Here is a 27104-nt window from a genome sequence, read left to right as displayed (position 1 = left end):
TGGACCGGAGGTAGTCATCATGGGGAAGCGGAATTCCAAACTGAAGCAAGAAACCATCGACCGCCTTATGTCAGACACATATTGTGAGTATTGTTTATTATATTTTTCAGTCATACAGTAGTACAAAATTAAGCATAAGAAAGAGGTAAAATCAGGACCTGATATTGATATTTATTTACATTGACGTAAATACCTTTTTTGGTCATTTATACAATACTGTAACGTGGATTTTATACCAACTTGTAAAATAGTTATAAAACATTTAATTACAAAATCTTTCATGTTCAAACAATATATTTTTGTTGTGGCAAAATGTTTTGATTTAAAATGACTTAAAAACGCAGATTACACTTCGTTACCCCAGTTGGACTATTGGAAGAACTTCAATCCAATGGGCCCCGGGTTCAAATCACGTTAGTCACTAATGGCCTTGAACTATGTTATAATGCAGTGCTAAACCGTTGATTCTGAGCCTAATCTAAATCACAGCACATCTAAATCTGTCCATCAAGCAAACCAAAAAATGATGGTTCTCCCAGACGTATACGAGCAGCGAGAACTTCCACACAAAAGCACACATTAAATTATATTGTAGATCAAATTATTACGCTAAATAGCACGCACCACGCATCATACCTATAAAATCCTTAAAGTATAAGTAAATATAGAGCTTTTCCACAGCAAAATTCTAATGGATGAACTCTGTCAATATTTATATCCTGGGCGTAATGAAGGTACAACCTACACGGAGGCTCAGCAATGCAATTACAATGTTCACATAACAGCGTTGCATTACAGACATTGTCATGGACGTATTAGGAGTCGCTGGTGTTACATTATCATAGCACAGGTTATTGAAATAGGATAAGATTTTAAGGACTCGTCTAACTTTTCCTACCACAAAATGTAAACTACTAAGAACGAAACAAGGTGTTATGTTTTCATTGTTTTGACTTTTTAACTTATCGCCACTTTTTCCATCCGAGGTGATTGTTCACTACAATTTTTTTTCTATAAAACAGGTTGAAAATACATGAAAATTTTTTTTACACTTACAGTCTATTCTTAACAAATACAGTATAGCTTTACAGCACAAAAGAGGTGCAGAAACTACTTTCTATATTCAATTCCCTTAAATTATCTTGTTAGTTTTGAGTAGTAGTATACTCCTTCAATTTTTTTAGAATAAAACAATTTAAGTAACGTATATTTAGATTTAAATATTTGACGCTAAAAGATTGTTATTTAATATCATGTTTTTATATTATGTATTAGGATCGACCAGACATAACCTATCGATAAGTTGCTTTAGGCATTCTAAGAATGATAAATCTATATTGGTACATGTTTTATGTACAGGTACTATGTAGTAGAACTACTCAAATCCAAAAGTTTAACCAGAAGCCTAAAATACGCTTTTAAAGGATTATACCAGCCCGAACATTGGCCATAAACATAATAACTCTGTATTCGCGTCAGATATGAAAATTTGTGAGGGCCATAACTACCGCCCTCATGTAAACAACTCAATATCATTGCTTGAACTTTGTTACAGCTTACTTATTCGGGTGGTAACTATTATTAATTTGAAGTAATTTCATTTTAATACCATTTTGAAGTTAGTAAATGAAGTAATTTTTACACTGATGGACTGCTTGGCCCCAATTGCTGAAAGTCACTGATGTTAAGTATTTGAAATCAAATAAATCAAAAACCTTCATTTTTAAAAATCTTAAAACATTTTTAGCCAGTACAGTAAAGTTTAGGTTTATGAAGATAACAAGAAAATTGAAGCCCCAAAGCAGGCTGTTAAGAAAATCATCAAACCACCTTTAAGTTACTTAGAATGAAACACGAACCAAGTTTGTTACATTTTAAATTCAATTCGTCAATTTAAACAGAATAATTATTTTCCTTTTTATTTTTGGGAGAAAACTGTTTTCAGGAGGTTATGACAATCAATAACGCCAGAAGTAGGTTACGCCTTAATTTCCGTTTGGGCACCCATATATACATTTTATTTATATTTCCTGAGATTTGAATATTTTGTATTTGTTATTTGACTGTTACTTCTTAATTTAAAAACCAAATAAAACATTTAAATTTTATAAAAAAAGCTGTAAATCGATCTTGTAAAAAGAGTATTTATAGAATTGAGTCTTTAAAATCTTACAGTTGTATTCAAATTGTATCTTCTCTGTTTATTTTGCTTATTAAAAGAAAATTTGAAAATTAACCGTCCCCTCCAAGTAAACAAGTCAATTCCACACTATGCGTTTATATTTTATGTTTGGTTGTTTGTTTAGTTCACCGGCCTAACTGTCATTGTATATCATTTTAGTCGAAAGATTTCAAGAGTAGTCGTTTTTCGGACGAATTTCATAAGCATAAGTTAAACTATGATGATTGTTACTCTTTCAATCTTTACTTCTTTCTTTTCTTCTTAATACTTCATTGGCATTTACTTAGGGAGTGGTTACAACCATTGCTGACCTTTGCTGTCCAGATTTCCAAAAACTAGTTATTGCATTGTGATATAAATTTAAACACTATTACTTGTTACGTATACAATGTTTCAAGTGATTAATTTTAGTACCTTTTGTGTGATCGCTTCTTGTAATTAAAGTAATTAAACTGTTGGACTGGTATACTGTAAGAAAGGTATCAATATATTATTTTTAAGTTTATATATAGGTGAGTGGTTCTAGCTGAGTGGTTCTAGTGTTGACCTAGCAAACAAACGGTCGCAGGTTCGTCCCTGGAAAATGTTGGACTTAGTCAGCAAAAAACTACACAAGGAATATCATTTCATTATTCACTCATCTTCACTGATATTTGGGTTAATTCTCCTAAGATGCGTTTCTATCTCCATTGGTAATTGTATGGGTAGCCGAATGGATATAGTGCTCACCTTCGAATCTGAAGGTTGCTGGTTCGAATCAAAGCGAGACCGTTTCCAAACCCAGATGCCATGTGTCATTGGGCTATGAATTAATGATGCTATCTAACAAAAAAGTCGACGTTAGATAGTAACAAGACCAGGATAAGGACAGTTCCCTTTCAAAACTTAAAAAATGGCACTGGCGTTAAAACACAACGAAAAAAATAATAATTTGTTTCATTCACTTTAACTCGTGTTTACTTGAATATAATATTATCAACGTAAAGTGAAAATGAACGATAGTCATTTGTTTTCTGTTGTTAAATTATGATAAATATCGATATGTAATGTTTATGGTAACGTAAGAATGTGTAATCTTTGAAGGAACAGACACGCTATGTTTCGTGCATTGTCGTCCGATGGATCATTGATCATATTTGTGTTTCCTATGATTTGTAATTTATGAAATTTTGTATCCATAACATAACTCACATAGAATAACATTTTTGTTTGATAACTTGGTCTTATAGTAGTATTATCCCTTTACTTTACCATCGTATATAACTGAACGGTATATTTTATACTACTATCAACTATCACCTACAAAGCCAAAAGAATAAATAGAGCTGTCAACGATTATGTAGTACATACTCAATAAGATAACCGTGTCACTTTTGACTATAAAACTGGCTGCAACAGGTTCATGTATATTCGATGACTACTCTAATATTCAAAGTTAAGGGTTTAACCATTTAACCCTGGGAAGCCAGTTCATCATAAACGACATGTTTTGTTGTTCAATATGCAATACTTTGCGTAGGAACATTTTATAATGCTTTTGAGTTTGCTTTCTTATAATTTTAATACAGATTGTGTTAAAGTTTGGACCGTTAGCAATGTAATGTAATTGTAAAAATTTTAAAATACCTCACTAGGTAATACATCTATGATAGGTAGATTGTTTTATAATTGTTATAAACAAAATAGCCGTAAATACATCTTAATCTCTTTCAAATCAAATCAAATCAAACATCATTTATTCCATGATAAACAAAAAATTACAAAACAGTATTCTTAATATTAATGGAATTTCCCCACATAGGCGAAGCCTGTGCGTGGGGAACGAGTTATTATCAGACTATCCATATTATAATCTAACATTGTTTTAATAATAATTGTTACTCTAACTACTAATTACACATTTACCAAAAAGGAAAAAAAACATTTTTACCAGGAAGCCACAGCAGATAACGAAAGTATTATGGAAATATCTGAAAAAAGTAAAGATGGAGACAAATCTAATAATAATAAATAAATGATAAAAAACTAGAAAAAAGGGTATTTAAGGGTACTGTATTTAATAATACTGTGAAAAGCACTGGGACTTGGAAACCATTCATACAACTTCTACCCACACTCACGCACAAACAACACACACTCACATACACACAAAACGCATGCAACGACTCACTAAAATAGTTTTACAATAGCTGAAACCTTTACAAAACTAAAATAAGGGACTTTTACCTTTGAGCATAAATTTTGGCTTTTAGAAAATTATATGATTCCTTCAAGCTTTATCAAATTACCTAAAATGTGAAGTGACATACACGCCAAAGCTGTAACTCGCATTAAACATTGCATACCAACTTTACACTGCAGACACAGTCGACCTGTTATTAGGTTGGTGCAGGTGGCTTTACATTGCGACGTATCAGCAAATTGTGTCCAATAGATACAAGACGAATATAAATAAATGTTATTCCTATACATCCTTATATTTTTTAAATTTTTGTTTCCACAAGAAAATATCATAGGCCCATGATGTAATTCACCAACATATCTCATAATTAATTGCTTATATTTCACAGTCACTTGATGGTAAAAATACAAGTTAACAGTAAATTATGAATTAGTTTAGGTTAAGTATATACACAAAATTAAAACAAAAATACTATCATCCTTAATTTATTATCTTAATCACGAATCTAAAAATGACCAACAAATAAAAAGTATAATCTAAGCTATATCAGTCACGCAATCTATCGTGCTGAGTTTTACGATTGAACATTGATCATGTTTATCTTTGGATCGTACTATTGCATGTATGTTTTCATAACAAACCTACTAACATCTCATATGCAATCAATTTAAATTTCCTGTATATCTTAATTTTAATAAACTACAATAATGCAGAAACAATCCCCAAATTATATGTCGTCAAAATATACCCAGTATCCAATAATACTAAAGATTTGGTAATGGGTATCAAAATATACCCTATAGGATTTGTATTAGACTAGTCATATCCTGGAGACAAAGCATATTTCATCCGAGGCCCCAAATGGGGTATGATGTTAATTGATCGTATTCTTTTACAAGGTTCTTTAAATAGGATGACTGTCAAATTTGTGGGCTTTAACAGGAAATTAATTTAGAGCTGCACTCTGTTTCCACGAGTGTTTAAAGTTGGTTTTACAATATTTCGCTTACATTTCTTTTTAGTTTTTATTGGTGCTTTGTCAATTTTAAATAGTTAAATATATTTCTTAGTGCTAAGGTAATCATAGTGTTTGTTTAGATGACTGGTATGTTATTTTTCTTTTGTTTCGAAATGTGAGAATTCGCTCTTGACCAAACCGACGCGAAATAAACAGCTCAGCTCGTAATGCTTGGTTATAAATAAATTTTATTGCACGAAGTTTTATAATTTTGAAGGACTTTTTAATTCTAGTAAAATATCAACATAGTTTAAACAAATCTTTTGTCAGCGTTAAGAACACGACTGGTTCATTGGTTAGAGCGCTAAATTTAATTCCTGGAGGCCTAGTGCTAACCTACTCCAAGCACATCTCTACATACAACACAAACATAATGGGTTTTCCAGGTGAAAGAACTTGTATTAGAGAAACCCCTTACTAAAGCAATACGAAAATTAAATTTCTATTGCAGAGAAAATCATTACGCTAAATAACTCGTGGCACAGACCTTTCCTATGTAATGCTTACGTATAAGTAATAGAACTTTTTAACAAAGGTAGTAGAATTCTAAAGGATAAACTCTGTCAATAATTATTCGGGTCTAATGTAGGTACAACCTACACAAGGGAGGAATAGCCTAATATACCGTGGCCCAGCAATGCAATTACAACGTTCAAATAGCTGCGTTGCATTGCAGACATTGCCGTGGACAGATTAGGTGTTGTATTACCATAGTAAAGATTATTAATATATATTTTAGGGATTGTTGACATCAAATTGCATCAATTAAAACCAAGCCAAATAATATTATGTTTGTTTGACTTTTAGCTAGGAGTCACTTGTTGCCAAACGTTTCACTTTTACTGTGAAATATTTATTGAGTACGCGTTAGTTACTTTCCTAGAACATTAGATTAATACTTTAATAAATTTCAATCAAATGGCGTCATTCAAAGTAGGTACTTTAAGCCAAATGGTATGAATGGAGATGAGTGTAGGATGAGTGGCGCGATCTTGTAGTCTTGTTAGTGACTAGGCCGACTTATTCCTTAGGCACAACTGTTAATTAATAGTACATTAAACTATTAGCAACTAAGGGACCTACAGTTTATAATGGAATCCGAATCACATTTTTGCTTTGGTATATACAAATTGGTCTAAATACCCCCGCCACAGAATAAAACCTGCAGACTAAGCGAATTTCCATTTGCCTGAATGGGTGTATAATTAAATCTATTTAAATAACATTAGGTTGAACGATTAACTAAGTTTGCTGCTACAGGGAGGCTAATAAAGTGTATAACATATTAATAGCTTAGTATAAAGAAATACTTTTGCCAAGTTTAATCAAAATATATCTATAAACAAGCAAACTACACCATTTTACAAAATTCTCTATGAATAACATGGGAATTTTGAATTGCAGTTTCTTTTATTTTCTCCATAACCAATAACTGCACAAAACACTTCATATACCGCAGAATGTACTTAATTATTTGTTTCTTTAAGCTCTTTAAACTGGTTTGGAGAAAAATTGGGAATTTTTGTGTTTCGATGGTCAAAAATGAGATAACCCAAATTTTACCCCATAACAACCCCCGTTCCCATCTCCTGGATCATACTGGTACACCAACTCATTCAAGTTTATCCCGCCTTACACCTTCAAACCAAATTTCATCAAAATCGAACAAAAGATTTACTCAAGTCATTGACTCAAGTCATTCACTCTCAAGTTCACGGACACATATATATTTATTTGTATACAAATATATAATTTTTTAACGTTTAGGGTTTTTGGCATCTGGGAACATCAAAATGAAAAAGTAAATCGGTCCCAGGGTCACTTCTTGCCATGAGACCTGCGGTAATAGCTACTTCCATATTTAGAAATTCGCTTAAACCAATTTTCATATTCAGTTAGTATAGGTTTACGATTATCAAAGTTAAACTGATATCAAACAATAAAAACAAGAACCTTTTATTTTGTATAACTATTGGTAAATAGCTGATCCATAAGAAATTAAAATTTTAATTATTAATAACTTGTATATAAAACTATAATATAAAATACGCATATTCAGGATTATACTAGTCTACATTGGCTGTAAACATAATAACTCTTTGTCCGTGTCAGATATGAAAATTTGTGATGGCCATAACAACCGCCCTCATGTAAACAACTTAATAATGCCTTGAACTTTACAACTTGCTTCTTCGGGTGGCAACAGTTATTATTTTGAATGGTTATTTCCCAGGGTATAATTTTAAAATATAATGGATTAGCCCCAATTGTTAAATGATAATGGTGTTCAATATTTGATATTTAAAAAAATATTAAAGCTTCATATTATCTTAAATATTTTAATGTCAATACCGACCCGTTTATGCATAAAACTTATTGTATGTTTTTTTTGAGACATTAAAATTCATTTTTGTGACTTATTGTTTGGAAGTTCTAATAAGAAACCACTAATTTCCTATAAGAAAATACGGTGCAAACCACTAATTCTGTCAAAAAATTGGTTAAGAAAACGTTTGCTTATATGTATAGTATACTGAATATATGTATACATGTATCTTATGGATGGACTCGTCTCACTCACACCGATCTCCGAGACACTATACAAGCTAGCAACACCCTTAAAGCTAGAATAAAAGGCTGGGTTACGATATGCAGTATACATGAAACAAAAGTGTTCTTAAACTATTTTTGACAGAATTTAATTCTATTTACAATGGTGTTACTTTTGCAACATGTAGTAGATATAAATATGATCACATGTTAGATAAAACCGGAATGGTAGAAGTTTCCATAAATAGTTAGCAAAAATGAAAGGTATGACTTTCAAAATAACAGCCATGCAACATGTCGTGATCTTCTTGTATATTGATCAAGAATCCCGAGTTAATATCATGCGATTTAGATTTGTGAATGTTCATCGTTTTTAACAAACAACCTTTTAACAAAAAAAATATAGTTTTTTTATTAGTTATCCTAATTCAAATTTTGAGAATACAAATAATTTATGTAGATATATTATTATAAATAGTTATAAATATTTAACACAATTTTTTAATACAAAATCAGGCTAGTAAAACAATTGTCAAAGGTAAGCATCCAAGTCAAATAACATAAAATTATGCACCCATATAACTTTACAAATTACAACATGTTACTGTCAAATAAATATAATCTAATGATGATTTTACATCTTATATGAAGGAGGCAGATTGAAACCCACAGGAGATAAGGGCAATCAATAGTGCTACAAGGAGATAAGGTGCTTATTTCGGTTGAAAAGGCATAAATATATTATTTATATCTCACGGATATTTTAATACTTTATATTTATTCATTAACTATTTGCTTCTTCTTTATTTGAAAACTAAATTAAACATTGCCATTTTATGTTTAAAGGGGTTTTATTATATTTTTTGGAAAGGGGGTTTTACAGAGTTGTTCCAGTTATATATACTGTAGGCAATAAAACGTATAATATTCTGTGTTTTGTTTGTTTCTTACAAGACCATTTGAATGTAAACTGGCCCCTACCGTGTAAACAAGTCAATTCCACATAATGCGTTTTTATTTTATGTGTTATTGTTTGTTTTGCTTGTCAGCCACACTATAATTAACCTTCTATTTTAGTCGAGGTATTTCAATACTAATAATTTATTAGACTTATTAGCGTATTAGAGTTATTCCATTATCATAAAATACACTTCTTTGCTTGACATACCAACATTCTTTGTGTATTTTCACGCCATTGGAATTTTTTAACGTCGTTATGTATGATATAAATGAGACTACTATAACCACAGGCTACTTATACAATGTTTTGAAGACAAATGGCCTCACCACTTTGTCGTTCACCATGAAAATTAACTTATATATTTTGTTTTAAACCAGAGATCATCTAGGAGAATACAGGATAGCGTGGCATGTACTTTCACATTTTATTCTACAAACGGAATATTTTTTATCACTCCAGGGGCTAAAAATATTGGATTAACCACGTAGATATAAGATAAAGTAAGATTTGATTTGGGGTTTAATACGAGGTTTAATACGAGGGTTTAAAACTCGTACCATTGAGTTTTAAGACTTGAGTTGATTTCGAGACTGAACTATAAAATTATGAGGTACAAGCTTAATGTGGTATTGCTCTCTCTTACCAACAATATGAATTTGCATCAATACTGCTTATCGATTCTGAATATATTTTCAATTATAATTGGATTCTCGTAAGTAAGGGAATGTAAAGAAATGTTTGAGTATTAGTGAAAACCAAGTTAAACGTAAATACAGAATTGACTAAGGAAAGCCACCAGCCTAGAGGTAAACATTATTTCTGTTGGTTTTACAAACAAATCTTTTTCTTCAATAAAAGTAAGATTTGTGCAGTAAAGAGGAGTTATACATCAAATATAATTTACTTTCCTATAAATCCACTGTTTAAAGTTAAATAAGTGACTATAAATGAGATTATACAAATTTTAATTACTATTCATTTTAATACTATTTAACTCTATGGTACTGGATATGGTTTACTGTTTTTATAAGAAATGAAATATTACCTTATACATGCAAGAGGAGTACAAGTGTGTATTTTTTCTTGCACAATCTTATGTATAATTTTGGTTTCCATAAGAAGTATTGCATTAGTCTATAGTTTTTAAGTAGGTAACTCTTCAAACATTTCTCATTGTTGAATTGCATTCATTTCACAGTCACTTTTCTACAGTTTGTAGTGAATTGCATCTTTTACCCAAAAATGATTGTTGGCTTCAAAATTACATGTTGACTTAACAGTGCACATGAAAGTTAACATTAGATTAATAATTAAGTTAACACAATATAGAAACGAAAAGCTATAATCCTGTTAATACATTATGCCAATCACGTACCCAGATGTAACCAACTAATAAAAAGTTTAATCTAAGCTTTTACACGCGACCTATCGTGCTGAGATTCACGATTTAACATTGATCATGTTTATATTTCCTTTGGAACGTATAAGTGCATGCTTGTTTTCATAACAAACCTATAAATATCAAATATTCAATCTATTTAACATTTGTTGGGGATGTTTATCCTCACTAAAGCTCCAATGGTGCAGAAACGATCACTAAGTAATATTTGGTTATGATTTACCCAGGTGTCATGTGTGTTGTGTTTCCCTAAGTAATATTAAGTAAAATTAGTAATATTTTTATTAGACCATTAATTTTATTAAAGCACTTGCTTTATTTAACGGTAAAACCGTTACAATAATGTACAACAAGAGTTTTAATGCAGAATTCATAAGGTAAAACTAGCATATTATTAAATATATAGTCCCCGTTACAATCCATTGATTAAAACAGAGCGGACAAGTAGCCTACGTTTAATCCCTTACGTAAGTTTATACGCGAAACAGTTGAAACTCGGGTCAGGCTTAGCAAGTTGTAATGAAGCTATCAGTCAAGTGGCTTACTAAACTGTGCTTTACTGCGGGAAATTAGCTTAGTGAGTCGCCATTAAAGCAAATGTGATGTGATTCCTTTTATAGTTTGGTAATTGACGGGTTATACATATCTCTATGGTTGTACCACTTTGATGAAACTTGAAAAATATCAGATTTCAGTTCGAAGTACTTATACACTATACAGGTTTGATAATAAGCCTCTAATACATACTTTGCTAACCTTTAAATCCACACAGGTTCTTGTGTCTCGACTAATCACCAAAGATCTGCGAGAAATTAATACAATTAGTAAAGTGTAGTGAGATGTAGCCATACATCTGATTCATCAGCCTTACTGGACAATAATTTTACGAAAGGGTTCCTGTTTTTAACGAACCGTTGTTTTCAAACGAGTAATGGGATGAAATAAGACAACAGAGTGAAATAATTATGCCCTTGCTCATTAGTGAGTAAGCTGCAGGCCTGGAGGATATCCTTAGGTTATTTTACTGGTAACGTTATCTCTGACAAAGCTTATTTTTATAATTGTCTGTTATGCCAACTTACCTGATTGGTTTAATAACTAGTTTTAGCTTTTTTAGCTTTTTTTGGTAACTGATATAAGATCAAAGGAGTTTATTTTATTCTGTAGATAAAACATGTTTCACAAGTTTTGCGCAAACTATGTTTTGTTATTATTACATGCACAAATATGTTAATGAAACTGTAAAAGATGTATTATTGTTGCTTGAATTTCTCCACCTATATTGTTGTAGCTAGCAACCAGAGTTAAATTATAATTTGGTTTCCCGAGTGTAAACACAATTATGTGTGATTCATGAAGTTATTATGTTTGCTGAACCCGTATTACAGTTGTAATTGTGCTAGAAAGCGCTGCTACATGATTGAATTATTTCTGCAAATAATTTTCCAGAACATAGCCTATCAGCCTTCTAAAGGTTCAAGAAAATATTTTATCCGTGGGGTTTTGTACACAAACATTACAATAATTAAAAAAAAAGTTATATTTAAGTATAAGTTATACTATTTGACATAGTAGACCACAAGGTTTTGGGGTTAATCATGTATAATTTCTGACAAACGAAATACTGGTCGACGAAGTACTAATACTAGCCTTTATTAACATTACCCAACGTTATATTTTTATGTAGACAATTGGCGTAGGTATTTTTTTGGATATGTTTTTTTCGATGAAATTTGGTATGTAGGTTCTAATCCATGGTATCTCCAGGCGTTTTTTTTTCATTTTTTTGAAATTTTGATTTTTAATAGGGATTTTCCCATAAAACCCCATAAAAACCGGAAAAATCGGATTTTCTCGATAATGGCCAAAACGATTTTGATAAAAATTTAGTATGTTGTAGCCCTTTAAAGTCTGAACAAAATGGTACAAATTCCATTTCTGTAAAAATTGCTGTTCAAAAGTTATGTTATTTTCCCTTAAAACCCCATAAAATAACGGAAAAATAGTATTTTCTCAAAAACGACCCGAACGATTTTGATAAAAATTTTTTATGTTTATAGTCCTTTATATTCTGAACAAAATTGTACAAATCCCATTTCTGTAAAAATTATAGTTCAAAAGTTATTGTAAATTATGTTATTTTCCCATAAAAACCCTATAAAATAACGGAAAAATCAGATTTTCACAAAAGTGGCCCGAACGATTTTGATAAAAATTTAGTATGTAGTCCTTTAAATTCTGAACAAAATTGTACAAATCCCATTTCCGTATATTTACTCTCACCGCTTACACATGATAAAGGTTGTTGGCAAACTTATGGGAGAAAGAATGTGTCAGAATACTGATACCCTTTATTTGGATATGTTTTTAGTGCTAACCTTCAAGTCTGTAAGTTACTCATGTATAATTTCTGACAAACGAAATACTGGTCGACGAAGTACTAGCCTTTATTAACATTACCCAACGTTATACAGGGTGATTTTTAAATGAGTTCCCCCCCTACTTTTTTCTACATTTCTTAAAATATCAACTCCGGACCACGTCAGATCATTGTAGAGTAGTAAGTACTTCATTTTGACTGGGTATACATTTTTGGCCGCCATCTTGGATCCGCCATATTGGATACAAAGTTTTTTTTTCAAATGTATAGGTAGGGTTGGGACCCATCGTTTTAAACTACTTTTTTATGCTGAATACGATGCTGCAATTCGATTTAAAAAATCTTGACCCATTCTAAAGTTATAAGAACTTTTTATAACATTATTTTTAGCCCATTTTAACATTGTGCATTTATAAACTAAGAACATAATCGCAAGATAGTGCTAGATAAAGATAAGTATACACCACATAATATACATAAATCTTTATCTAGCACTATTTTGCGATTATGTTCTTAGTTTCTAAATGCACAATGTTAAAATGGGCTAAAAATTATCTTGTAAAAAGTTCTCATAACTTTAGAATGGGTAAAGATTTTTTAAAACGGATTGCAGCATCGTATTAAAAAAATAGTTTAAAAAGATGGGTCACAACCCTATCTTTACATTTGAAAAAAAAAAACTTTGTATCCAATATGGCTGATCCAAGATGGCGGCCAAAAACTTATACCCAGTCAAAATGAAGTACTTACTACTCTACAATGATCTGACGTGGTCCGGAGTTGATATCTTAAGAAATGTAGAAAAAAGTAGGGGGGAAACTAATTTAAAAATCACCCTGTATGTTTATGTAGACAATTGGTTTGGGTATTTTTTTGGATATGTTTTTTAGTGCTAACCTTCAAGTCTGTATGTTAATGGTTTGTTCTGAAGCTGTCCATGCTGGACCCAGAGGCCGTTTGTCATTGGGCTATCATAATGCTTCTATTAATAAAAAATCTAAAAAAAATTAGAAAAAACCAAATTTTCTCGAAACAAAATTCAATAACACAGAAGAACACCAAGGGGGATACAGAGATAAATACAAAATGTTTAGTTATCCACAAATAATCTTAAAATGCCCATCAATGAGAGAGTAAATCAAGCTATGGTGTGGAAATGACTAGGCTTGCTGTGGGGTTTCTACAAATTCACTTTTATTTCAGAGACTAACTTAACAAGCAATTTAATAGTGCACGTTTCTATTACCCGTATTCAATTGTATTTATAAAATTCCATTTACGTAATACGGATGCAAAATATAACATTACATTTTCTAAATATGACATCTTGTCGTGCAAAGACTAGTTTCCAACTAAGTATTTAGGCAATGGTTCTTTAGATAAGTTGTATAAGAGACTTTGGCCGAGAAAGAGTGACGGTTGCCTCTTGGAAGCCAATTTCCCGCGCACGCGATATTATCTGCGACAGATAACCGTAGAAGGGGAAAATATAAACGAGGGAAAATATCTGACAAGGAAAAGTCCACTAATAGTTAAAATACATCATCTGTTATGCATTCTGAATGTACTCACTTTTTGTAAATATAGCTGCATTATTTTGAAGCGTGCTATAAAGTTTTTAGTAATGTTTTTAAACACAAAACAAGTAATATTGGAAAAAATATATATTTGACATGTGTAACGAAATAGAAGTGAAAGGAGAAGATATATTTTGGAAATACTGTGGAAAATTAATAATTAACCGTAAGCCTATATTGTTATAAATATACGTAGAATTTTGCAAATATCTTTGATTGTAACATCGGGATCAGGTACATACAGTAGAAGACTGTATACAAAGATGTTCTCCTTAAATATGAATACAAATGCATCCGGGGAATATAGGTTATTAAATTTAAAAAAATTATAAATTTAAAAAGGTAAAAAAGGTTATATACGTATCCTAAAAGACTGCTATGCGACTAAAATAGTCTTCATGACTTAAGTGTAAAAGGATTTAAAAGTATAACCAATTTGACAGTTAAAAATACAATATTGTCATTAGGTCGTTAGGTTTACAATGATTCGTGTAAAAACTGTAATATTATCCATTAAATGTTATTAATCTTTATAAATTGGTTCCATATACTGTATAAATAACATTATTAGCTAACTTACAACTTAATAAACTAACAGTTTTATTTTTATCTAGTAAGGTAAAACTAGAAAGCTTATCTAAGTTCCTTTGGTTTTACCTAGACAATGAAATTCCCAAGTTCCGTTCCTTCGTCGTAATACGTTACGTGTTCTGTATTCTTATTTGACTCTTTAAAACCTCTGGCAGTTTTTCAGCTATTTTACTAAGAAATAAGTATGACTAACATTGAATAAAAATGTAATCACTTAAGTTTTTTTTTTGCATTTCCGAAAAATGATCTAAGGATAAAAGCATTTTTGGTACGGCGAAAAACATCTGAAGATCTTGACTTAAGCAAAATCTTTGTATTATTTACTTTTTTTAAACTACCAACTGAAATCCTAGTGACTTGGGATGCAAAATGACGGAACATTCACACATTACAAACTGAGCCCTCTATAATACCTAGGGATTGAATGTGTATGAATTTGATAATTAACGTTTAAGCCGGGTTTTCCTAGGCGCGGAAGTGGAGACCGGAGAGAGGAACGCGAAGAGCGGACTCCACTACTTGTCTTAGGTAATTTAATGTAACTGTTTTCCTAGAAGCGGAGCGGAACACCATGTTATTCGTTTTTACGCTCTCCGCCCTTCGCACTCCGCCCTCCGCACTCCTCGTTCCTCTTCCGCGCCTAGGAAACCCCATCTTAAACTATTCCCAGACAAGTTTGATATTAACAAATATATTAATATTTTACTTATAATTGCACGCTGCAGTCTCAGAAAAGGAAATAAGACAGTGGTAAGTAAATTGAAATAATTCCTTTTGGTTACAATTTTGTATTTCCACAAACAAACTAAAAATACAATAATTTAAGATGACATAACTAGGAATCGCGTTATCCATTTATGGTATAATGTCTTCAAACACATTTTTGTGGGATTCCATTAGTCGGCTATTTTGTTGGGATGTCAAAACTATTTACGCATGCAAATCTGGTATCCTTCATTATTTTTTCTTTTCAATATATTGTTTAGGTATCTATTTCAGTTCGGCTAAAGTTCATTAAATTCAATAAATAAGATGGGATACAAACACGTTGTTTGAAATCCATATAAATATTTGGGAAAATAAATAATTAGGTAGTCAATTTTGTAAAGAATGAAAATTAATGCTTTTTAAACCATTCTTGTCCATTTTTTTCAGGCACAAAGGATTTCTAAAAGACTGTCCCAACGGGCTTCTAACGGAGCAGGTATTTTCATGCAATTCTTATTCTATATACTTTTTGATTTAATATAAAATTTGTATTACACAATACATACTCAACTGTTAAAGAACTTTCCATCTATTAGGTAACTCGTTACAATTGTTTTATGGTTATGTTAAACAGCGTCACTTTAGGTTACTAGGTATTAATAAATTCAGGGTTTCATAAAAATATATAAACAGTTTTTTCCAAAAGGGGATCCTACGAATTTTGCCTCACTAGTGTTTAGGGTCTTCGATGAAAATAATGTGAGTATGCAAATGACGTCATAATTAATTTTAAAAATAGTAAGTATTTACTTCTAACGGGCTTCTAACGGAGCAGGTATTTGTATGCGATTCATATTCAATATACTTTTTGATTAAATATAACATTTTTATTACTCAATTGTTAAAGAACTTTCCATCTATTAGGTAAATAGTTACAATTATTTTATGGTTATGTTAAGCAGCGTCACTTTAGGTTACTAGGTATTAATAGTGCTAAACGTCCATGTTGACTTGTTGACCATGTTATTTTAAGTAAAATAGAGTTACTGAAGTTGACTGCTTGTTTAAAGGCATACAACTTTATTTTTCGACTATAAAAAGTTAATAAACCAAACGGTTTTGGAGTTTCTCAAAGCTTTAATATTCTTTGAGTAAATTTAATTTAAGCCGGGAAAAGCTCCAAAAGTAAATTTCGTTTCAAAGTGAACCCTTTTGAATGAAAATAATCTGGAACTTATTAAAATGTGTTCAGTTTATTTTTTGATTAGTAGACAAAACCTTCTACAGGGAAATAAATAGTATGGTGACATATTTATATTTGTTTCTTTGTTTCAGGGTTTCATAAAAATATATAGACAGTTTTTTCCACAAGGGGATCCTACGAAGTTTGCCTCACTAGTGTTTAGGGTCTTCGATGAAAATAATGTGAGTATGTAAATGACGTCATTATTATTTTTTAAGTAAGTATTAAAAGGGTATAATACTTGTTATAAGAGTGTTGATCAATATATTTTGTAATTTTGTACTTAAAATAAATTTATTAAAATTGTGTTGGTTGTGGTTAAGGATGCATAAAACAGAGATTCGGTTAACTTATGGTTTTTAATATTTTGTTTACACATAGATCATCTTGAAATTTTTTTCACTGAAACTATTTATAATAAAGTCTATTTAGGACTCAAGCGTTTTAGACAGTACTAATAAAATACGTTGCTTTAATATTTTAACATAAAAAAGCATTCTGAATATCTAATGTTGGCTGGTTAAGAAAACTCGTATGTGGTCTTTGGATACCTTAACAGCATGGATGTAATTATTCATTTTAGTAATGAATAAAACGATAAAAACTAAAGTTAACTAGGTTTTAAACTTCTGCACTCTTTGATAAGATATACTTGAAGTATAAATTAAATCTCGCATAGAAAACATTCTAAAGATAGTTAACTGCAGGGTGTTTATATAATTGTGTTATGCTATACTTTTAAAATAAAAAGAAACTATAAAAGTTCTAACTTCTAGACATAATAAAATGCTTATACAATTTCCAAGTCAATGCACTTTAAACTCACGCACACCCACAATTGGATACATTTTTAATGAGTGGTTGCATTTGTTACTCACCAGATATAAAATCGGCAGCCTATTTCGCGCTACACTACATATCCCTTTATGAATGTAGTGAATACTGCATATATGAGGTTTACTCACAAATTAGCTGAATTCTTAGAGACAATATCTATCCGCATCTATCAGTAGGTTAATTTCAAATAGTAAAAAGCTATGAGTTAAAACATTCAACGCATACGTTTTAACGTATGTAAGCAAAACTATTTGAGCTACAGTATTCATGGATATGAAATTCTGCTTATTTTAATACACGAAACCTCATCATTATTTTATAAAAACGTTGGATCAATAATTTACAATAATGATATCACATTGACCGTACAAAGACGAATAAAGAATTTTGGATCTCGTTAAATGTGATCATTAGTAGTCGCATTTTGTTCAGCATTGATCCAGTTTATGCATGGAGATTACTTTTATTGTTCAGGATGGTTCAATTGAATTCGAGGAGTTTATTCGAGCACTTTCTGTGACGTCGAGGGGGAATCTGGACGAAAAACTTCATTGTAAGTAAACCCGTTAACTTGTTTTGTGTTTTCTTATCTTGTTTTTACTATTATAACTGTCTTAAGTTACGTTAATAATATTAACACAGTACTTCATATTTTCCCGCACTAAATAAAAAAAAAATAATATTCAGAATTTTTTTTATTTTTATAGTAAAAAATGTGTATATGTCTCTGAAGTAACCAAAATTAAATGTTTTGAGCTAATCTAATATGTCTTGTTAAACTTAACAACAACTTAACAAAGCAAAACTATCTTTTTCCCAATTGTATTGTGGAAAAAAATTGGGAAAACCCTGAGTTTGAACAAGCCAGTGACATTTCTTGAACACTGTTTTATTAATCGGGTTTCTTAGTAGTAGTGCAAATGTCATGCTTTTTTTCAGATGGCACTACAGATGGCAGATGGTAAAAATTGAAAAAAATAGTGACTAAGTCAAGACTTCGTAAATGATCAATTTAGCAATCTTTGAATATGTCAAGATATCTGTTATCAACATTCTATCCATCCAAAAACTGTATATAGGCCATTCTGAAATTAAGTGGAATTTTTGTCCCTAAATGTTTTCTACCCCAATGTTATTTTATTTAAATACTTTTACGTTTAAGAGATAAAATCTGCAAAGAACCTGAAATGTAACCACGATGGAATGTCCCCACCCATTTATTAGAACACTGACAAGTGATTTATGAAAAAATTCATTGAATTATATAACAAATTCTCGATATCAGTAATAAAATAATAGAACCTAGACTTAACGTCATCTTAACAATTTTTACAAAAATATCTAATTAGCTTAATATAAGGGCAAATTTTGTCCACGGGGTTAGATGTAACTTCCATGGACCATATATAAAAGTTCAAAAAGTGCTTACTGGATAGCAATAGCAGCACTGTCCATTGGTGGAGTTTTGAGGGAGAAGGGGGCAGTCATATTGAGGTTTCTGTTGATTGTTTTCTGTTCATGTGCCCTACTTATAAACAGAATTTCTTTGATTTCCTTTCTCGCAAGTCGAGTACCTTTTATACTTGTAAACATGTGTGCTACAAACAATGCATATCATATGCTAAAATTTTAACTTATTTCAGAAAAACATAAGCTCTGTACATATGAATATATAGGTTAGGATCTACAAGTGACAGAAAAATGTAACTCCCATGGATAATTACTATGTATAATACAGCATATTATATTATATTATTCATTCTTGACCTTTAAGAAGGGTGTATTGCATTTAGTTTGTTATTAAACTTTTAAAAATATATTAAACATAAATATTCTTTCTAACAAAATTTCAAAAAATCTTGGTGGAACTTCTACTTAATTTCAGAATGGCCCATATTCTTGTTTTACATACTTCATAATCTGCCATGCAGTATATTATTTAAATATTTGCTCGTTACAGGGGCGTTCAGGTTGTACGACGTTGACAACGATGGCTTCATCACGAGAGATGAAATGTACAACATCGTCGATGCAATATACCAGATGGTTGTAAGTACTGTATGAGTTGAATTAAATGTTTAGTAACATAACTCTCAATCTTCGCTCAGCAAAATTTCTTATTTGGACAAAAACTTAAAAGTGACACAACATTATTATATTTTTGCGTTAAATCATGGTTAGCAAAACCTTTTCTTTAAAGAATTTAATTTCTTCTAATACTAGGTTCTCTACGTAGTTGAACCGATGCGGTTTTCGTCCATTCAATTTAAGCTAGATCCATTAATTTTATCAAACATTGTGTGATTCCAAAGAAAAATGTTTGTTCATTTAAAAACTTGTAGTTGCTATACTAGGAGAGCAAATTATTTGATAACGTAATAAAATTTTGTAACGTTTGAAAATTACTTTTTGTGATATCGACCTGTGGTTTCAACCAGAAGATAAAAAAGGTGGAAAACGTTTCAGGTGGAAAATGTTTCATAATATATTACAATATGGATATGTTCCACAAACATAGAACACAAAGGAAAATACATTCAAAATGTATGTCATGCAACGCATCAAAACACAATAAAACAGACATTCAGCTTTATTTATTGGAGCATACGTTTTTCACTCCATTAAAGATTGTGTACAATTCAACAAAATATCGCATACATCGGTTCAACGATCTGATATTTCTCTTGGCTTTTCTTCTCCTCAAGCTTCAAAAACTCTTAGAAATTTAAATTCAAATCTAGGCATTATATTTCAAGTTTGTATAGTAATTTACTATTGAAAATGTTTCAGTTATGTTTTAAAATATCGCATTGACCTTTACCTAATTATCTAAATTTATGTTGCCAAGCTGTTCACGCATCGGAAGAGCTAGTTCTTATAATGTGATAAGGCCTATATGGTAATTTTATATTACAACAAACCATATCACTTATTGTATAGTCTTGTTGAGTAGTCTTGAGTAGTCTTGAGAAAGTTCATAATTTCAAATTTATATTATCCATTAGTAAAATTGTCGTTTACTGTTAATAATATACTTTCATTACTGTATTTATCATCATTACTATGTTACTGCTATCTTTTTTTCCAGTAAGGTGTATGATATCGAGTTTGCTATTAGTGTCTTTTTATAATCTTTCCAAAATGTTATTTCCCTCCTTGTTGTCAAAATACTGTACCTACTATAATTGTCTGGGTAGCCGAGTGGTTATAGTGCTCGCATTCAAATTTGAAGATTGTTGGTTCGAATCCATGCGAGATAGTTTCCAGACCCTGATACCATTTGCCATTGGGCTATTAATTAATGACGCTATCTAACAAAACAATCTACGTTAGGTAGTAACAAGACCAGGGGTTAGACCGTTTTCTTTCAAAGCGTAAAAAATGTATCTGGCCTAAAAACACACAAAATAAAAAAACATCTTTTTAGGGTGTATTACATTTTAATATGTCCCAATTTAGCATCACGATCAGTATAAAAAAAATTTTCGTTGAGGACCTGGAACCTGATCCTGTCCTAAAACTACCTAAAATATAGCGAGATTATTACCTCACAAACCCAGCGAAAGCTGACATCAAATCCCAGAGAACTGAATTCTAGTCAAAAAAGAAAATAAAAACCCTCAAATAATACATAAATGTGTACAAATATAAAATGGTAGGTGTACGCAACGAACATGTCTGCAAAAGATAGTGGCTGGTCAGATTTAAGATCCCAAACGTCGTTAAAATTAGTTTTTACTAGCTGTTGTACCCGTGCTTTGCAACGGGAAGAGGACACAAAATAGAAACATGTTAATCTTTACATCTGTTGTTTATAATAGTTACACATCCGCCAACGCTTTTAGAAACAAAATTCAACTTTTATGGCCTTAATAGAAACGTTTAAGTTATGACTTTAAAATCTGGTAAGTAGTGAATACCACCACCATTTTGGTTTTGATTAATTTTAAATCCTGTGTAGGCTGATATATGAGAAATGCTGACCAAATCTTCAAATAAAACATTGACATACATGATTTACCTTAATTTCCCTTAATTACATATCTTAATTTCACTCTTCTTTATATTAAATCACAAATCCTTCCATCTTCAGTTTCTTCACTCACAATAAATCATTAGCAAAACTAAGTCAGCTGGTATAAACTTTAGAATATTGCTGAGCCTTATCAATACAGTCTTTTGAATTATTAAATAAATATCTAGGTACTATAAAAAATGTTAAACAAATCATTTAGCATTAAAGACATCAGACAAAACTAATATGATTTAAAAATTTTATAGCAAATACAGTGGGGCATATGTTTCATTGCATCTCTGATTCTACTCTACAAAAATATCAAGAAACAACTTAATATACAAACCAGTTCTTTTAATCAGTTCAATCCATTGCCTTTAAATTTTCACACTTACCATTAAGTAAACATAGTAACAGATATTTCATTGATATTAGAAACAAAAGAACAATGTGTACTGCTTAGTTTTATGATATTTTCTTTGGTTTAATTTAATCAGTGGTGTGGCAAAACACAAATAATAAATGTATCAAATAAAGTAAATGTGAACTGAAAGCTATGTTAAGATAAAATAAGAGTATTTTGTATTACCATTTGATAATTAAATATAGTTAAACATGTACAACAGATTTTAGAAAACAAAAATCAACGACGTACAATTTAGTTATTGATGATATTCTTTAGTTTAATTTAAGCATAGGTTTAGCAAAACACAATAACTTAATTTACCTAAATATACATATAAAAACAATGGGATGTGCAAGTTAAGTTAAGTTAATCCAACCCATGTTAAGCAGTTAGAATTTATTTAAAGTATCCTCCAAATTCATACAAAACATCTATACATTGTAATTTTCATAATTTCCATGAAAACATATTAATAACATTATTTTCATAACTTATACACTTTAAAAAATCCAAAGCAGAGCCGGAGTTGATACAGCAACGGTTATAGAATCTTTTTTTCTATAATCATTGACATAGTTTTAGGATAAATAATCCACGATAAAAGGTTAGATTAAAATAAACCTACCTCATAGTTATGGAAAATATTTTATTTAATTTCTTTGTATCAGCTGTCTGAAATTGTGAAATATGCAGTTTAGCAGTTCTTCTTGTTTACCTTTAAATGTCAAATCAAATGTAAACAAACATTGTTAGTGTTCTCATCGCAGCCATGGAGACCAATCAATATTTGCTTTTAAAATGTTTACCTTAGAACTTTTAAAGCCAAAGGGGCAAAGCCTAAGGTCAGTATCGAAATGTGAATAGTCCTATAATGGTCCTTGGTATGGTAGCTATATTTTTGTAAAATTTAAGCCCAGTTTGTTCAGTAGTTTTTGTACCTATTAGTAACACACATACAGACAGACACCATTAGATTTTTATATAATAGTATAGATTACCTTACTCCTCAACGTTAACTACGTACATCCCCAATGTAGACTACCACTTCATACAATTTCCAGACCTATTTTGTGTGTTGCAGGGCCAACAGCCACAAGCGGAGGATGAGAACACGCCACAGAAGCGAGTGGACAAGATCTTCGACCAGATGGACAAGAACCACGACGACCGACTGACCCTGGAGGAGTTCCGGGAAGGCAGCAAGGCAGATCCTCGCATAGTCCAGGCCTTGTCCCTAGGCACTGACCGCCCGGAGAGAGACAGTTCCACCTCGACCGCGTAAGACCAGGAGCAGTAGGGAGTGTTCAACTGACGGAACTTATAATCAGTAATGGAGTGAGCTCAGGATGGACTTCAATAAGCACTGTTAAGTTCCAAGATTCCAGGATTTTCCAAATGTTTCAATAGCTTGTCATTTCGTGATTTTGAATATTAATAGTTTTTTTTAATTAAAGCGGTTCAAATCTAAAAAGAATCTGTGAGGTCGTGTTGGGAATTACCCATCCCTCTTTTACTGTACTTCGAAACGTTATCCTGGCTAACAACATACCCAGGCTAAGCTATTTTGGTTCTTAATTTTGATATTAAACATTCTTTACTATAAAAGGAATCGCAGATTTAATTTTTCTGGGGAATAAACAGAACTGTAATTATGGAGCGATAGAAATCTAGGCTTATTATTGGATCAAAATCAGGAATTAAAAAGTATTTTAGGTTTTTTTTATGACATTTAAAGTTTACACGTAGGAGCGGAATCAAATGCAATATTCTTACTCGTAATTTGAATTAAATCCAATAACAAAAGGGGAAAATGTTTTTGATTAATATGTAAAATATAACCTACAACTGTTAAATTAATTTTGTGAAAAGGGATATTTAACACACATATACTGTATAATAAAGTGACATGTAAAGGATAGTGATTCAAAAAGGTTTTATAGCTCGAATTCCAGACAAACCAGTTTCTTCTTTGCTATCTTAAGGCGTATACATTGAGATTGTATAGATTTTTTGTTTTAACTGGGTTGAATAATAAAATTGTAAAATAATTTAAAATGTTACACGTAATGATAGATGAGATTAGCTCGAAGAAATTCGTAAAGATTAAATGAGTCGTCTATATCAGTCAAAATTAACAAAAAAAAATGTTTTTATTGTATGGTATTAATCAAGAAACTACTTTCGAACTAATAAATACGTTTTCCTTGTTTCAAGGGATAGTTAACACGTGCTTAATAAAGTCCCAACTGACCCTAGTTGAGATCCCATGTTTCTTCATGATAGTACTCAAATGTGTTCATCTGATCTTGATAAAGAATGTTGGAGGTCGAAACATAAGTACTGTCCAAGGTTTCTGGGAACCTTTGCCTAGAAAAGTTAGAGCGTCGATGGGATTTCAACGTGAATTCTAAAATCTGTGTGCAAAGTTTTCTTCAAAGTGTTGGAAAGTGTTGGTGAGTTGTGAAGACATTGACAATCTACAGTTTTATCTGAAGCTTTTTTGAATTCGTACAGTTCCATTAGTGTTGCATATTTAAATTGCCCGTTTTAGAGCGAAAACCAAATTTGTCTTAGGTCATACTAATTTATTTTGATCACTATTTATTTAAATGTAATCTTGCTCAGTAGTACTATTTAGTTAGAAAAATAGGCTAGATGTCTCCAAGTACGACCTAAATATAGCTATGGCCTTATTCATTGCGCTTTGATTTGTTAAGTTTGCTTTTAAACTGGGTGGAATATAAGAGATGGCTTTTTACTATGGATTGATTGTAAAATACTGTGCTTACTTTCCAATAAAAGAGTGTATGTTCTGTGATATTTTTAAACCCTAGATAACATTTATAGCATTATTATTTCCATTTCATGCAGAACTTTAAGAAACTTGTGTTAAGGGTAAGAATTAATTCGTGTAATATAAATTTCCCTTCAAAAATCACAGTTAATACATAAATGACGTTAGCTTAACATTTAGGTAAACTTATAATGTAATGGTGAAAGTGATCCAAAACTATGGCAAAAGGAAAAATAAGTAATTCATGTTTTCCTTACATAAGTTTATCTACAAAATGTAAACAAATCATTATTCAATGTTAAATTATTTTACCTACGACCGTTTTTTAAAGTAGCCATTTCAGTCCAGTTCTTAGAATTGAAAAGTTTCACTTTACAGCTGTTTACTTTCATATCCGCATAGTTTCATTTCATATCCGCATAGTTTTCTCATATCCACACAGGTAACGGACCAATGAGGTTCAAGTATTGAGAGAAAAGAATTAAAATTGTAATGCTTCGAACGTAAACTAATCAGCTGATCAGCTGATCAGTTGACCAATTTAATTGTTGATCCGACTTGTTCATGTTGATACTCGCGTATTCTTAATTAAGTTGGTGGAAGTCCAAAAATAAATGAAATATTTGCCGAATTGTACCTGATACAATATTATTTATAGTAAGAATGCTGCTAGCAATGTAATATTTAACGAAGTTTAACAAACACGTAATTACAGGAAATCAGCTGATTATACAACAAGTCGTTGCATCACTTTCAGTGGCAATGACAATACACGAAAACATAACCTCTCTAAAAAGTTATCATTAGTGATTGTTAGTAATTAAATCCAGATTGATAGTAATTAAAAAACGGTCGTAGGTAAAGTAGTGTACGCAACTCGCGTTAATAGTCTTTACGCAATCGTTGCGTAAACTACTATTTCTACACATACTATATGCAGTTTTTGTTACATTCTTCCACGGTTGAAAATCATATTCACATATATATCAACAGTTTAATATCGTAGTAAGCACAATATTTTACGTAAAAGCATGACGGCTCTGACACTTCCTTCAGAAATCGAATAAATAATTTGGTGTTCGCTCGTATTATACTGTTTTATATCGCGATGTCATCATTTGTGTAATATATTAAGAGTGTTGTTCATTTGAATATTTTTGTATAAATATAACGATATTATTGTATTTGTAAAGTACCTATTTGAATCTGAATTGTTAAGAGTGTACATATTATAACATAATATAGCTTTATGAATTGTTAAGAGTATGCACACAAATCACATCTCTATTATCATTTATCCAGCCAACATAGTTATATAGCTTCCGTCCGTGCGCGGAGTCACTCGCAGTGCAATGCTGCCAAAGAATATATTTAGTTAAATATTTTAAATATGTGTAAATTTGTTAATGTGTATAAATTAAGTTCATTGCAAAAGTTCTTGACAAAATGTTGTTTTGTCGATGTTTTTTTAGATGTTATCATCTTTATTTTACCATTAATATTGGTTATTTTCTTATTTTAAGACAACACATTTGTCTTTCATTTGTTTCTTTTAATATTATGCAATTTTAAAATGTTGCATTGATTTATAATTTACTAGGTAAGCTAGTTTTTGGTTTTAAGAACAAAATTTCAATAAGAATTTCAACTTAAAATTTGATCTAGTATTGAATTTAGTATAACATTATTTAAAAAAGTATGATTCAAAATAATTGAAATAGTAGTAATTTTTTTATCTAAAATTATTATCAAGAAAATAGTGTGAAGTCTTTTTTAAATATTTATTACATCATCTTTATAATATCATCATACGGGTACGGCATTCTAAATTAGCTACATCACCCGATTTTCTAAATACAGTTACGTTTCTTACTAACATTTTATTACGGAAAGAGAATAAATAAATGATTACAATATGATGGAATGGATTTTTACAACAAGTTTTTTTAGCAATTTCTTAAATGTCTTTGTCTAAGCAATAGTTTAATGATTTATCAAACTATGTAATGATGGGATTTATCAGTACTAAATCCCGCTATTACAATATTGTACCGTACTAACGCTCCCATTACATGGTCAAATGCTTACTAATTTAGTAGCTTCACAGTTTAACAATACTTACTAGTATTACAGTAGTCATTACTACAATTGACTTGGATACTGCTAGTAGACTTTTCATCCTATAGATTTTACTGAAGATTGCTACAGCGTGTGTTTCTTATCCAACACTTAAGTGCGTTTGTCGAATATTTTTTCTCTTA

The 27104-nt window shown here is 30.9% G+C and overlaps 1 protein-coding gene across 1 annotated transcript; it reads left to right on the top strand.

The window, feature by feature from the left end:
• On the top strand, positions 1-26306 carry LOC128994368 (frequenin-1). The gene is made up of 7 exons (XM_054418897.1): positions 1-83; positions 15566-15590; positions 15996-16044; positions 16884-16973; positions 18103-18181; positions 19589-19677; positions 23131-26306. The coding sequence occupies exons 1-7, from the start codon at positions 20-22 to the stop codon at positions 23329-23331; spliced, it is 597 nt and encodes a 198-aa protein (XP_054274872.1). The 5' UTR covers positions 1-19; the 3' UTR covers positions 23332-26306.
• Positions 26307-27104: the final 798 nt, after the last annotated feature.

Source organism: Macrosteles quadrilineatus, unplaced genomic scaffold (genome assembly GCF_028750875.1).
Source record: "Macrosteles quadrilineatus isolate MER2022 unplaced genomic scaffold, UCM_ALF_1.0 Scaffold_5__1_contigs__length_97177068, whole genome shotgun sequence".
In the NCBI taxonomy this organism is placed as follows: Eukaryota; Metazoa; Arthropoda; class Insecta; order Hemiptera; family Cicadellidae; genus Macrosteles; species Macrosteles quadrilineatus.
Note: the sequence above shows the minus strand (reverse complement) of the source record. Positions and strands in the feature narration are given on the sequence as shown.